The following is a 15,514-nucleotide window of genomic DNA, read 5'->3' as shown; positions in this document are numbered from 1 at the left end:
AGGGGGGGGGGGGGAGCACAATCAAAAGATCCTCTTATGGAAAACAATCCCAGCCAGATGGAGACAAGGAAAGGGCTGCTTAAATAAGTGTCCCCGGAAAGCGACGACTGTTCTCTACATTGAAGAAAAGCACTAGTAGGATTCAGAAAAAAAGTGAATGAAAAGCTGGACTTGGAGTTTGCCCTCGGTGTGTTGATCTGCAGATTAATAAAGGTGGGCTTCAGGTTCAACGGGTAAGCTGGTGGAGACTCAGTCATGGAAGGTAAGCCATGATTAATTCCCTCCCGCCTTAGAAAGTGGGACGCCCCTCAGGAAAGTATCTGTGGGAAGCTTATTTTCAAGTTGTCTTTCTCAAAAGACCAAACAGATGTTAAAAATTGTCTCTGATAGAAGGATTTATGTTTGTGCCATGCTGGGTCGGAGGAAGGGGGAGGAGACGAATGTACACAGTCATGAATGGGTATGCAGTTGGCCTGTCATGGGCCATTTCATAGAAAACACAGTCCTTCAGGTTGGAGTTCATATATCATCCACTTGGAGAGGGTGGGTGGGAGTGGGAAGACTTTCTGAAACTCATCAGTGCTTGAGACCCACAGCTAAACTGAGGGTGGCAACTCTCCTCTAACCAGAAGATGCTTTGGCACTGAGATTTATAGTTATTTAAATTATAGGAAGGAAAGCAAGGGTTTTGCTCTTTTATATGCTGGAAGAGGCAATGGGACTATGATGCTCTGCATACCTTGAGCTACACTAAACTGAGCAAAGTCTCCTCCGGAAGGCTCTCCAAACATCTTCCCTCTTGCCCTACAGAACTGTTCGCAGCAGCAGAGAATTGAAAGGACAAAGGGAAAAAGTCTCCAAGCATTTGAGAGCCACATTGTACATTTCCCCAGTTAAGGCCAAAAACAGACAAACAAATAAACCAAAAAGCCTCTCTCAAGAGCTTTCTCTCTGAGTAGATAACCATCTTGAGTTTTAAATATTATTGCCTGGCCCTGTGAATTCCTCTACCAATTTAACAAAATGTCCTTGATGGATGTTTGCCATATTTTGAAATTCAAGTGTTAGGAAAAAAGAAAGAAGTGATAGAGCTACATTGGAGATTGACCTAGAAGCACCTAAGAAAATGTCAACTCAGCATCCTCTATGAACTTGACAAGGAGGTTCCTATTGATTCTAGAGACCCCGTACACATTTCCACATGGCCAAAGAGCTCTGCATAAGGATGCCTTCTGCAGCATCATTTGTCATGAAAGAAACTGCAACAACTCAAATGCTCCTCAGTATGGGAGTGGCTAAATATTAAATCTGGCATGGCCTCATCATGGAATACTACACATAAGTTAGAAGGAATTAATGAGCTCTCTATATAACCATGTGGATGAATCAGTTTTGAGTGACTAGATTATACTGAAAATTAAACATGCCTATGTATGTTTGTGTTATGTATAAGTATTTACAGGCAGTAAAGCACAGCAGGTAAGGACCATGACAGACCCTGGAAGCAGACTGCTGGGTTCAAATCATGATTCTACTACTTCTGTGTGACCTTGGGCAAGTGATTTAGCTTCTCTGTGCCTCAGTTTCATCACCTTTAATAGAGGCATAACAATAGACCCCAAATTACAAGGTTAGAAGGACTAAATTAATATATATAAAGCACATTCAATAGTGCCTGCATCAGAACATGAGCTATAAGGCTATTTCCAATTGTTGTTCTTATTAAGTATTTTTTTAACATCTTTATTGGAGTACAACTGCTTTATAATGGTGTGTTAGTTTCTGCTTTATAACAAAGTGAATCAGCTATACATATACATATATCCCCATACCTCCTCCCTCTTGTGTCTCCCTCCCACTCTCCCCCCTCTAGATGGTCACAAAGCACAGAGCTGATCTCCCTGTGCTTTGCAGCTGCTTCCCACTAGCTATCTATTTTACATTTGGTAGTGTGTATATGTCCATGCCACTCTCTCACTTCGTTCCAGCTTACCCTTCCCACTCCCTGTGTCCTCAAGTCCATTCTCTATGTCTGCATCTTTATTCCTGTACTGCCCCTAGGTTCACCAGAACCATTTTTTTTTAATTCCATATATATGTGTTAGCATATGGTATTTATTTTTCTTTCTGACTTACTTCACTCTGTATGACAGTCTCTAGGTCCATCCACCTCACTACAAATAACTCAATTTCGTTTCTTTTTATGGTTCAGTAATATTCCATTGTATATATGTGCCACGTCTTCTTTACCCATTCATCTGTCGACGGACACTTAGGTTGCTTCCATGACCTGGTTATTGTAAACAGAGCTGCAATGAACATTGTGGTACATGACTCTTTTTGAATTATGGTTTTCTCAGGGTATATGCCCAGTAGTGGGATTGCTGGGTCATATGGTAGCTCTATTTTTAGTTTTTTAAGGGACCTCCATACTGTTTTCCCTAGTGGCTGTATCAATTTACATTCCCACCAACAGTGCAAGAGGGTTCCCTTTTCTCCACGCCCTCTCCAGCATTTATTGTTTGTAGATTTTTTGATGATGCCCATTCTGAACAGTGTGATGTGATACCTCATTGTAGTTTTGATTTGCATTTCTCTAATGATGAGTGATGTTGAGCATCCTTTCATGTGTTTGTTGGCAATCTGTGTATCTTCTTTGGAGAAATATCTATTTAGGTCTTCTGCCCATTTTGTGATTGGGTTGTTTGTTTTTTTGATATTGAGCTGCATGAGCTGCTTGTATATTTTGGAGATTAATCCTTTGTCAGTTGCTTCATTTGCAAAAATTTTCTCCCATTCTGAGGGTTGTCTTTTCGTCTTGTTTATAGTTTCCTTTGCTGTGCAAAAGTTTCATTAGGTCCCAGTTATTAATTTTTGTTTTTATTTCCATTTCTCTAAAAGGTGGGTCAAAAAGGATCTTCCTGTGATTTATGTCATAGGGTGTTCTGCCTATGTTTTCCTCTAAGACTTTTATCGTGTCTGCCCTACATTTAGATCTTTCATCCATTTTGAGTTTATTTTTGTGTATGGTGTTAGGGAGTGTTCTAATTTCATTCTTTTACATGTAGCTGTCCAGTTTTTCCAGCACCACTTATTTAAGACGCTGTCTTTTCTCCATTGTATATTCTTGCCTCCTTTGTCATAGATTAAGTGACCATAGGTCCATGGGTTTGTCTCTGGGCTTTCTGTCCTGTTCCATTTATCTATATTTCTGTTTTTGTGCCAGTACCATACTGTCTTGATCACTGTAGCTTTGTAATATAGTCTGAACTCCAGGAGCCTGATTTCTCCATTTTTCTTTCTCAAGATTGCTTTGGCTATTCGGGGGTCTTTTGTGTTTCCATACAAATAGTGAAATTTTTTGTTTCCGTTCTGTGAAAAATGCTATTGGTATGTTGATAGGGAGTGCACTGAATCTGTAGATTATAGTCATTTTCACAATGTTGATTCTTCCAATCCAAGAACATGGTATATCTCTCCATCCGTTTGTATCATCTTTAATTTCTTTCATCAGTGTCTTATAGTTTTCTGCATACAGGTCTTTTTTCTCCTTAGGTAGGTTTATTCCTAGGTATTTTATTCTTTTGTGGCAATGGTAAATGGGAGTGTTTCCTTAATTTCTCTGTCAGATTTTTCATCATTAGTGTATAGGAATGCCAGAGATTTCTGTGCATTAATTTTGTATCCTGCAAATTTATGAAATTCATTGATTAGCTCTAGTACTTTTGTGGTAGCATCTTTGGATTCTCTATGTAGAGTGTCATGTCATCTGCAAACAGTGACAGTTTTACTTCTTCTTTTCCGATTTGTATTCATTTTATTTCTTTTTCTTCTCTGATTGCTGTGGCTAGAACCTCCAATACTATGTTGAATAATAGTGGTAAGAGTGGGCAACCTTGTCTTGTTTCTGATCTTATTTCCTTTTCTTCTCTGATTGCTGTGGCTAAAACTTCCAAAACTATGTTGAATAAGAGTGGTGAGAGTGGGAAACCGTGTCTTGTTCCTAATCTTAGTGGAAATGCTTTCAGTTTTTCACCATTGAGGATGATGGTGGCTGTGGGTTTGTCATATATGGCCTTTATTATGTTGAGGAAAGTTCCCTTTATGCCTACTTTCTGGAGGTTTTTTTTTTTTTTTATAATAAATGGGTGCTGAATTTCGTCGAAAGCTTTTTCTGCATCTATTGAGAAGACCATACGGTTTTTATCCTTCATTTTGTTAAGGTGGTGTATCACATTGATTTGCGTATACTGAAGAATCCTTACATTTCTGGGATAAACCCCACTTGATCACTGTGTATGATCCCTTTAATGTGCTGTTGGATTCTGTTTGCTAGTATTTTGTTGAGGATTTTTGCATCTATGTTCATCAGTGATATTGACCTGTAGTTTTCTTTTTTTGTGATATCCTTGTCTGGTTTTGGTATCAGGGTGACGATAGCCTCATAGAATGAGTTTGGGAGTGTTCCTCCCTCTGCTATACTTTGGAAGAGTTTGAGAAGGATAGGTGTTAGCTCTTCTCTAAATGTTTGAAAGAATTCACCTGTGAAGCCATCTGGTCCTGGACGTTTGTTTGTTGGAAGATTTTTAATCACAGTTTCAATTTCAGTCTTTGTGATTGGTCCTGATTATATTTTCTATTTCTTCCTGGTTCAGTCTTGGAAGGTTGTACTTTTCTAAGAATTTGTCCATTTTATTGGCATATAGTTGCTTGTAATAATCTCTCATGATCCTTTGTATTTCTGCAGTGTCAGCTGTCTCTTCTCCTTTTTCATTTCTAATTCTATTGATTTGAGTCTTCTCCCTTTTTTTCTTGATGAGTCTGGCTAATGGTTTATCAATTTTGTTTATCTTCTCAAAGAACCAGCTTTTAGTTTTATTGATCTTTGCTATCATTTCTTTCTTTTTCATTTATTTCTGATCCGATTTTAATGATATTTTTCCTTCTGCCAACTTTGGGGGTTTTTTGTTCTTCTCTCTCTAAGTGCTTTAGGTGTAAGGTTAGGTTGTTTATTTGAGATGTTTCTTGTTTCTTGAGGTAGGATTGTATTGCTATAAACTTCCCTCTTAGAACTGCTTTTGCTGCATCCCATAGGTTTTGGGTCACCGTGTTTTCATTGTCACTTGTTTCTAGGTATTTTCTGATTTCTTCTTTGATTTCTGCGGTGATCTCTTGGTTACTCAGTAGTGTATTGTTTAGCCTCCATGTGTTTGTATTTTTTACAGATTTTTTCCTGTAATTGACATCTAGTCTCATAACTTTGTGGTCGGACAAGATACTGATACGATTTCAATTTTCTTAAATTTACCAAGGCTTGATTTGTGACCCAAGATATGATGTATCCTGAAGAACGGTCCACAAGCACTTGAGAAGAAACTGTATTCTGTTGTTTTTGGATGGAATGTCCTATAAATATCAGTTAACTCCATCATGTTTAATGTGTCATTTAAAGCTTGTGTTTCCTTATTTTCATTTTGTATCATCTGTCCAGTGGTGAAAATGGGGTGTTAAAGTCCCCTACTATTACTGTGTAACTGTCGATTTCCCATTTTATGGCTGTTAGCATTTGCCTTATGTATTGAGGTGGTCCTTTGTTGGGTGCATAAATATTTACAATTGTTATATCTTCTTCTTGGATTGATCCCTTGATCATTATGTAGTGTCCTTCTTTGTCTCTTCTAATAGTCTTTATTTTAATGAGAATTGCTACACCAGCTTTCTTTTGATTTCCTTTCATGGAGTATCTTTTTCCATCTCCTCACTTTCAGTCTGTATGTGTCCCTAGGTCTGAAGTGGGTCTCTTGTAGACAGCATATATATGGGTCTTGTTTTTGTATCCGTTCAGCCTGTCTATGTCTTTTGGTTAGAGCATTTTATCCATTTACACTTAAGGTAGTTATTGATATGAATGTTTCTATTACCATTTTCTTAATTGTTTTGGGTTTGTTATTGTAGGTCTTTTCCATCCCTTGTGTTTCCTGCCTAGAGAAGTTCCTTTAGCATTGGTTGTAAAGCTGGTTTGGTCGTGAATCCTCTTAGCTTTTGCTCATCTGTAAAGGTTTTAATTTCTCCGTCGAATCTGAATGAGATCCTTGCTGGGTAGAGTAATCTTGGCTGTAGGTTTTTCCCTTTCATCACTTTAAATATGTCCTGCTACTCCCTTCTGGCTTGCAGAGTTTCTGCTGAAAGATCAGCTGTTAACCTTATGGAGATTCCCTTGTTTGTTACTTGTTGCTTTTCTCTTGCTGCTTTTAATATTTTTCCTTTGTATTTAATTATTGATAGTTTGATTAATATGTGCCTTAGCATGTTTCTCCTTGGATTTATCCTGTATGGGACTCTCTGTGCTTCCTGGAATTGATTGACTATTTCCTTTCCCATTTAAGGGAAGTTTTCAACTATAATCTCTTCAAATATTTTCTCAGTCCCTTTTTTTCCCTCTTCTTCTTCTGGGACCCCTATAATTCGAATGTTGGTGCGTTTAATGTTGTCCCAAAGGTCTCTGAGACTGCCCTCAATTCTTCTCATTCTTTTTTCTTTATTCTGCTCTGCAGTAGTTATTTCCACTATTTTATCTTCCAGGTCACTTATCAATTCTTCTGCCTCAGTTATTCTGCTATTGATTCCTTCTAGAGAATTTTTCATTTCATTTATTGTGGTGTTCATCATTGTTTGTTTGCTCTTTAGTTCTTCTAGGTCCTTGTTAAACGTTTCCTGTATTTTTCCATTCTATTTCCAAGATTTTGGATCATATTTACTATCATTACTCTGAATTCTTTTTCCGGTAGGCTGCCTATTGCCTCTTCATTTGTGCGGTGTGGTGGGTTTTTACCTTGCTCCTTCATCTGCGTGTGTTTCTCTGTCTCCTCATTTTGCTTAACTTACTGTGTTTGGGGTCTCCTTTCCATAGGCTGCAGGTTCATAGTTCCCGTTGTTTTTGGTGTCTGCCCCCAGTGGGTAAGGTTGGTTCAGTGGGTTGTGTAGGCTTCCCGGTGGAGGGGACTGGTGCCTGTGTTCTGGTGGATGAGACTGGATCTTGTCTTTCTGGTGGGCAGGACTGTGTCTGGTGGTGTTTTTTGGGGTGTCTGTGACTTTATTACGATTTTAGGCAGCCTCTCTGCTAATGGGTGGGATTGTGTTCCTGTCTTGCTAGTTGTTTGGCACAGGGTGTCCAGCACTGTAGCTTGCTGGTTGTTGAGTGGATCTGGGTCTTAGCATTGAGATGGAGATCTCTGGGAGCGCCTTCGTCGTTTAATATTATGTGGTGCTGGGAGGTCTCTGGTGGACCAATGTCCTGAACTTGGCTCTCCCACCTCAGAGGCTCAGGCCTGACACCTGGCTGGAGCACCAAGACCCTGTCAGCCACTCGGCTGCCAGTGTTGGAGGGTCTCCTGCAAAGGTGGGGGTGGCTCACCACGGGGACAAGGACACTAGCAGCCGAAGTTCTGGGAATTACTCCTTGGCGTGAGCCCTCTCAGAGTCTGCCATTAGCCCCACCCTACATGACTCTTTTGAATTATGGTTTTCTCAGGGTATATGCCCAGTAGTGGGACTGCATTGTTTTTAAAAGGCCTGGAGGGATACACTAGTAAATGGTAGGGAAGAGGGGGGGTTCCTGTTGGAAAATATGATGTGGGTGCTCATCAAAGCGAGTTCAACGGTATCAGTAATGCACTGTTTCTTTGAGTTAAAGAAAAAAGAGATGAAAGAAATATGGCAACCTATGAATAACAGACAGAACTTTGCTATAGGAACATGGGTGTTTATTATATTATTTTTAATGCTTTTCTTTGTTTTTAAAATCTCTTGAATAAAAAAGGAGTAGAGCCGGTCATCATTCATGGAATTATTATACCTGCAAAGATGGACATCAATTTGTAAGAATGCTTCAGACCTGCCCTATCCAATATGGACCACTAGCACCGTATGGCTACTTAAATTTTAGCTGATTAAAATTAAATGCAGGGCTTCCCTGGTGGTGCAGTGGTTGAGAGTCTGCCTGCTGATGCAGGGGACATGGGTTCGTGCCCCGGTCCGGGAGGACCCCACATGCCACGGAGTGGCTAGGCCCGTGAGCCATGGCCACTGAGCCTGTGCATCTGGAGCCTGTGCTCCACAACAGGAGAGGCCACAACAGTGAGAAGCCTGCGTACCGCAAAAAAAAAAAAAAAATTAAATGCAAATAAAAATTCAGTTCCTTGGTTGCAGTAGTCACATTTCAAGAGCTCAGCAGCCACATGTAGATAATGGCTACCATATTAAACAGTAGATATAGATCATTGCAATCAGCATAGAAAGTCCTATTGGACAGCACTGACCTGCAGCATACATCTAAGAAATGTGAGTATCTGAACTCCGTATCATTCTTCTAAACTTCTGGTCCCAGATGATTCTGCTGCATTGTACACAGGGCATGTGCCCCCCAAATTATTTTTTCACATTTCTACTTGATATCCTATTTCATCTACCTTCCAGTTACCTGTGAATTTAAAGGGAAACAAATGCTGACACCACTTACAAACTGGTTCCTACCACAGTTTCTTTCTGTTTGTTGTAGGCGAACTGCTCCTGCTCTCAAGTATGATTTTCCTGCTCCCGGTAGTGTGTGGCTGCCCAGAGAGGTGCCGCTGTCACTCACCTTCAAATTTTGTAGACTGCAGCCGGCAGGGTCTGGCTGAAGTCCCTTCCAATCTGCCTCCTCAGACTCTAACCCTGCACTTACAAGATAACCAGATACGTCAGCTTCCGGCTTCTGCATTTAAGTCAGTGCCACAGCTCACAACCTTGAACTTGTACAACAATTCTCTTTCAAATCTGACCTCCAGAGTTTTCCATGGACTTCAGCACTTGCGGGTCTTAAACCTAACCCAGAACTCCCTGCATTCCCTGGAAAGCAGACTTTTCCATTCCCTCCCACAGCTGAGGGAACTTGATTTATCATCAAACAACATAAGCCACCTTCCCACATCCCTGGGTGAGCCTTGGGAGAACCTAACTGTATTTGCGATCCAACAAAACCAGCTTCAGCAGCTCGATCGAGCCCTCCTAGAATCCATGCCCAGAGTGAGGCATTTATTTCTCAAGGACAACCTCTGGAAATGCAATTGCCACTTGCTCAGTCTTAAACTCTGGCTGGAGACGTTTATCTATAAAGGTCAGTAACGCCTATCTGTGTGTTACCAGCCTAGGATGAACCTCATCTGTTCTCTGCATTAGAAGGGATGTTGAGGAGTGTTTGAGGGATCCATGTAAGCTTTTTCACATTGATGTCATTTCATGGTATGGCAAAAGAGGCAAGTGAGTCATTAGAGGGTGTTTAAATTCAGGTATTTAAAATCATCTACAGATATGATTCATGGAGATAACTTTCCACTTTTTTTTTCTCCCCACCCCAACTTTCCACTCTTTGATTAACAACACCATTAAGTTATTTATCGGGAAATGTAGGCCCTTAAGAAAGAGGGAATTTCAATCATCACCTAAATAACTACTCAACTCTGAAATGACACCAAATTTTGATTTTCAAGTGTGATCCAACTGGGGGCATGTTATCTCTCCTTAGGACTTTCCCCCCTTCTTTGTCTGCTTCTGACTATTTGACGGCTGTGAATCTTCCCTGAGATTATCCATTCTGCTTTAGCAAACACCACTGTTACTGAAACTGGATACAGTAAGGTACCCTCTCCAAAGGGAACTACTATTTCTTTAACCAGATATCAAAAGCAAAGCGAGAGACCCCAGAATATAAAAGATGAGGGGATCTAGAAATCACTCAGGGGTCAGCAAACCATAGCCCAAGAGCCAAATTTGCCCCACCTCCTATTTTTGTAAATAAAGTTTTGTTGGAACACATCCACACCCATTTATTATTTACTGTCTGTGGGTGTTTTGCATTATAAGGGCAAAGGTGAATAGCTGGGACAGAGACTATGGCAAGGCTTAAAATGTGAACTATTTCTGGCTCTTTATAGAAAAGTTTGCCAACCCCTTCTAACTCAATGCTAGCCTATTATCAATGGGAAATGGAGGCCCAGAGATGTTCATGACTTGACCAAGGTCACAAAGTAGAAGCACAGACGAGAGTAGAATGAGTGGCTTTAGGTCTTGGCCCTGCATTCTTGCCTCTACAACACAGTGTTTCTTTCCTCCTAACTTTTAAGTATCATTCATTCATTCATCCTATACTTGAGTGAATCTTATGTGCCAGGGACATTTCTAGGCACTGAGAAAAGGTCAGTGAACAAGAAAATCCCCACCATCATGGGCATTACATTCTGACAGTAGAAACACGTTAAAAAAGAAAAATATATACCCATGTTCAGATAGCAGTTAGTGCTAAAGGTGGGGTAAGGGGAGAGAGTAATGGGATGGGGGTTCCACTTCAGATGGGAAGGACAGGGAAGGCCCCTCCAAGGAGGTGACATGGGGGAGCAGAACTGGAACAATGAGGGGAAATGAACCATGAGATAACTGGGGGAAAGGACAGCAGTGTGAAGGCCCTGACGGGAAAGTAAGCTTGGCTCCACTGAGGGACAGAAAGAGGGACAAATGAGTGGCTAGAACAGAGGAAGGGAGTGAGAGAGGATAAGGCAGCACAAGTACCCAGGAGTTGGGTCATGTTGGAACGTGCAGAGCAGGCTGAGACATTTGGATTTTATTTTAGGCGAGATGGAAATCTCTTGAAGAATTTTAGTCAGGGGAACAATATGGTCTGATTACATTTTAAAAGGTCACTCTGGTGACTCTAGGAAGAGTAGGCCAAAAGCTACAGAAGAAGAAGCAGGGGGATGAGGGAGAAAGTGATTTCAGTCATGCAGGGAAAAGATGATGGTGGCCCAAACCAGAATGATGAGAAATTATCAACTTTGGGAGATATTTAGAATATTGAACTGATAGAAATTACTAATGGGTTGGCGTGGGAGATAAAGAAAAGAGAGTGTATTATAGGAAATTCAATTTTGTTTTGTCCTTCAGGAGTAACCAGATAAATGGTGATGCCAGTAGCTGATAAGGGGCAGGCTGGGGAATAGGGGAAATGGGCAAGTATGTGTAGGAGGTGGTAAATCAGGAACTCAATGTGGGGCGTGGCAAGTTTGAGATGCCCATTACATAGCCAAGGAGTGTTGTTGAGTTGGTGGCTATATACCTGAGCCTATAATTTGGGAAGATATCAGCACTCCAGACATGAATTAGGGAATCAACAGAGTCTAGATGGTTGCAGCAGTTACACGGAAGGAAGTGGGAGAGAGCACATGAGTTCAAATAAGAAATATTGAATTAAGAATCTCTCTCAACAATAGCCAGCTGATCTTCAAGTTGACCTACAACAGAGGCCATATAATGTGACAAAAATCTTTCTTATAGGAGGCTGCAAATAAAAGTGTTTACATCTAGAGGTGAAGTGGCTTCAGCTATTGTGTTCTAGACTAAATGGTAAGCATAAGCCAAAGCATCAGAGAAAGATGGTTTTCATCAATTAAAAATATTTCTTGACAAAAAATATTTCTCAGGTCCAGGATACTAGAAGCAACATAAGGTATGATATAGCTCCCCCTACTCAGGCACAAACTCCCTGGTGATCTTCAGGCAAATTAATGCCCCTCACTAGCCCTCAGTGTCACCAGGTGGAAACTGATAGTGTTAAGCCAGGGAGTTCCTAAGGCCCGTTCTGGTCCTCAGATTCCACAGTGTGGTTCAACGCTCCCTCATGGCGGAGCTGCCCCATCCAGGTGACAGTCTTTCTCTGGAGGAAGGCAAAATTTATTTGGGATAATAAGACCTGGGTGTCCCAAAATAACTAAATAAAATCCCCAAGTGAATGTAGGAGACAATCTGACTACTGATGCATTGAATAAAGGCAAAATAAGGGAATAGGTATTGGTCAAGACCTTAGTTCCCACCAAGGGGGAACAATGTATATGGAGGATGAAGCAGGGGGGTTTGTGGCCTGGAAGTGTCACTCATTGGTTCTGCTGGCCAGAACTCAATCACGTGGCCCCAATCTGACCACAAAGGGTGGGGAAATTTAATCTTCCTGTAGACCCAACAGAGAAAAAACATGCTTTGATGAATACCTAATAATGTCTCCGCCACAAAAACATGCACATAGATTTTGTAATTAGCATTCCTCTCTCTCCATTTCATAACTAAACAAATCATCTTTATGCTGACAGCTAACTGTATTAAACATTTATTCTGGGCTAGGAATTGTGCTAAATACTTGACATACTTTATCCAACTGAGTCCTCAAAGCAATCTTGTGAGGTAGATTTCATTATTACCCCCGTCTCCCACTTCCCAGGTGAGCAAGCAGAGGCACAGAATGGTCAAGTAACTTGCTTAGGGTTGCACAGCAAAGTAATGGTCAGACTCAAGATTTGAATCCCATTTCTTCCCAAGACAGGGGTTAAGAGCTGCTAGTGGACAGATGATGAATAATGTTGAGTGCTTGGAAAGCTGAAGCTTCTTGCACTGTCAGCTGCTCTGAATCCAGAAGAGACTGAGACCCTCAAGCTATCATCTGCAGATTTGCTTCCTGGGGTCATGGCTGAGGAGATGGTGGTGGAAGGCTGGGAAGTGAGTCCTGGCTAAGGACACAGGAAGCCACGGAGCTCTTGGTGGCTATAACCCCTGCCTTCCAGCAATATCCCAGGCTCTAGTCTGTGTATTCGCCTGGCTCTGTGTCCTGAGGCCATGCCTCCTACCCTAATGTTGAACAGCAGGAAGCCTAGAACTGGAGAAAGACAGAGCTTACCCCTGAAGTTACTGCGTGAACCGCCCCAGTCTAGGTCAGCTGGTGGAATTGCTGGTCCCATGGCAGGTGGCCTTTCTTCCCCTGATGAAAGTCTCAGTGCTCTTTGGCTGGGTTAAATATGATTACTTCTTCTCAAGCCCCCACACCTCTTTTCTGCTCTCTGGCCTTCTGCTTTACAACCAGCTTCCAGGCAGAGTATTGAAACGGTCTCTGACAGGGATCCTTAATCACGGTGCAGCCTGATGGCGCCTTGGGCTCATCCAGAACAGGCACCCCACACCTCTGGCCTCCTGCACCTCAGTTCAGGAAAGGAGAAAATTCCTGGTATCTTTTTGCTTTAGAGTTGAGGCTCTTGCCTCAGGGGATCACTGAAGAAGCCAGGACGGGCCCAAGAGACTCTGGCAATAGGTGACTCAGTTCAAGCAGTAAAAGCAAAAAAGGAATGAGTCCAATTTTGTCATGGCCACTGACCCCAGTGTGACCTGGGCCACAATAACCCTTGAACTGCAAAATGGCCCCATCTACTAATTCGGCCATGGTAAGACTCAGCTTATAAGGCTCAGACAGAGTGGATGTGAAGGCATTCCCCAAATTCTGAAGCGCTATACAAAGGAAGGTTCTAATAACATTGAAGTGACAAGCTCCCGCATGGCAACTTCTGGTATAGTTTCATAATTCACCTACGATGTGTACAAAGAATCTCCAGTCTAACTTGGCTGAGATTGGTGCCAGGCTTCATGGGGGTGAGATTCTACTGAGAGTCATGTGTTAACTCCACTGACCTCAGGATGTTTCATAGGGGAGGAAGTAGAGAGAGGCGGTAGGTGTAGCGGGGAAAACTGGGATCACAGGAGAGGGCTGGGTTTCGGTGTTGATCTATCCACTTATGACCTAAATGACCTTGGATAAGAATTACCCATTAGAGCAGGGTTGTGAGGACTTATCTAACAGTGCTTTATAAACTATCAAGTCAGATACAAATAGGATGTTTTCATGGCAAAAAATTTAGTCAGAGAACTTTATCTGCCTGAGGTCAAATAGTAAGTTGGTGGTCAAATTTGGCCAGGATGGAATCTGTTAGCCCAGTGTTCTTTCTAGAAAAGAACTTCTAGGCACACAAATTCTTCCTGAACAATAGTAGTCCACACACATGAGGAAATTAATCCCCTTAGAGAGAATGGAAATTGAGTCCAATAACCCATTAGAAAGTGCGATACTTGGGACTTCCTTGGTGGTCCAGTGGTTGAGACACCACGTTCCCAATGCAGGGGGCTCAGGTTCGATCCTTGGTCAGGGACCTATGATCCCGCATGCCGCACGGCAAGGCCAAAAAAAAAAAAAAGTTGAGAAAGTTTGGTACTTTAAGTACTAAGTGTTTCGAGGTCTGAGGAGACATGTTAATTGTATTTAATCCCATGAACGTAACTCATATTCCCATCAAACCTTCAGATACACAAAGCACTCACTCACAGGACCACTGACCTCCCGGTTTGGCATCACTGAAGAGTGTTGGTAGAGACAGAGGGTCTTTGTAATTAACACATAACATCGCAACAAAAGACATTTATTTATTTATTTTTTAGCTCTCCAGTGGGAATTTGGCACAATAGATTTCTTGTGTGGCAGGGCTCATTAGGGCATGCAACAGTGCCCTCAGGCTGGCCTCCAGCGCCCCTTCCTGTCAGCTTTTGCATTGTTATTCCCTTGGCATTTATGAGGTAAAGGTGACTTGGCTTCTAATGAACTACTGGTCACACATAATTGTCCATTTAGTGTGTGGCATTTTTAGCATTTAGCCAGTTTAGAAACCCTAAAATCATAAAATACGATTGTTAAATTTTTTGACTCCAGGAAAAAAAAAAGGTGTTTTATAAATTCCATCTGCCTAAGTTTTTACAGGTTGAGGATTTGGGAGTTTGGTTGTATCAGGCTCTGTTATCATTCTTTGCTTTTGTTTCTCAAAGGGGGAATAACAGACAGCATCATCTGTGCCTCACCGGACACCAGGAAGGGAAAAGATCTCCTTAAAATCCCTCACGAGCTGTACCAGCCCTGCCCTTTTCCTTCTCCAGACCTGGAGTCCTCAAAGGTGCAGCAGCTAGGTGCTGCCCACCGGGCTGTACCCAGGCTTCCTGAGAGCCACAGCTCAGGGGAGCGAGACCACTGGGAGTGTGAGATCAAACCCAAGCCGAGGCCAGCCAATCTCCGCCATGCCGTGGCCACCATCATCATCACAGGGGTGGTGTGTGGGATCGTGTGTCTCATGATGTTGGCGGCTGCCATTTATGGCTGCACCTATGCAGCTATTACCGCCCAGTACCATGCGGGACGCTTGGCTCAGATCAATGAGCCTGCGAAGACAGAAGGAAAAGAGCTGTTTGACAGCTCAATGGCCTGAGAGCTTTCATCTCAAATAGGAATAATCATTATAGGCCAGAAGAAAGTTTCTGAGTAGGGCTGATGGTTCACTGTTACTGCCTCATTTTCTTTTTCCAAAAGGAAAAAAAAAAAAAAAAAAAAGATGTGTCTGTAAAAAAAGACAGTATTCCTGGGAAGAAATTTATGTTGAGATTTTTAAAAAACACCATAGTTGAAACAGAGATGATAACTTGTGCTCTGTGCCTGAGAAGTTATGACAATATTCTATGTGGGGAAGGCTGTCCACAGAGAAAGGGAAGATGCATCTCTTTCAAGGTACTCTTCCCAGCATTAAGTTGCCTTTACAGGGCAGCAGAAATACAAACACGCGTGCCAGCATTC

General features: G+C 41.9%; 1 protein-coding gene across 1 annotated transcript in view; it reads left to right on the top strand.

Moving 5' to 3' along the window:
* LRTM1 (leucine rich repeat transmembrane protein 1) overlaps positions 1–15,152 on the top strand; it is a 54,447-nt gene extending 39,295 nt beyond the window's left edge. Inside the window, exons 2-3 of the mRNA XM_007450751.1 lie at positions 8,558–9,154; positions 14,719–15,152. Coding sequence (XP_007450813.1) covers positions 8,558–9,154; positions 14,719–15,152 — 1,031 coding nt within the window. The remainder of the gene's footprint in view (positions 1–8,557; positions 9,155–14,718) is intronic.
* The last annotated feature ends 362 nt before the right edge of the window (positions 15,153–15,514 follow it).

This window comes from Lipotes vexillifer, unplaced genomic scaffold (assembly GCF_000442215.2).
Source record: "Lipotes vexillifer unplaced genomic scaffold, Lipotes_vexillifer_v1.1 scaffold1100, whole genome shotgun sequence".
Classification (NCBI taxonomy): Eukaryota; Metazoa; Chordata; class Mammalia; order Artiodactyla; family Lipotidae; genus Lipotes; species Lipotes vexillifer.
This window is presented reverse-complemented; position numbering and strand designations above follow the sequence as displayed.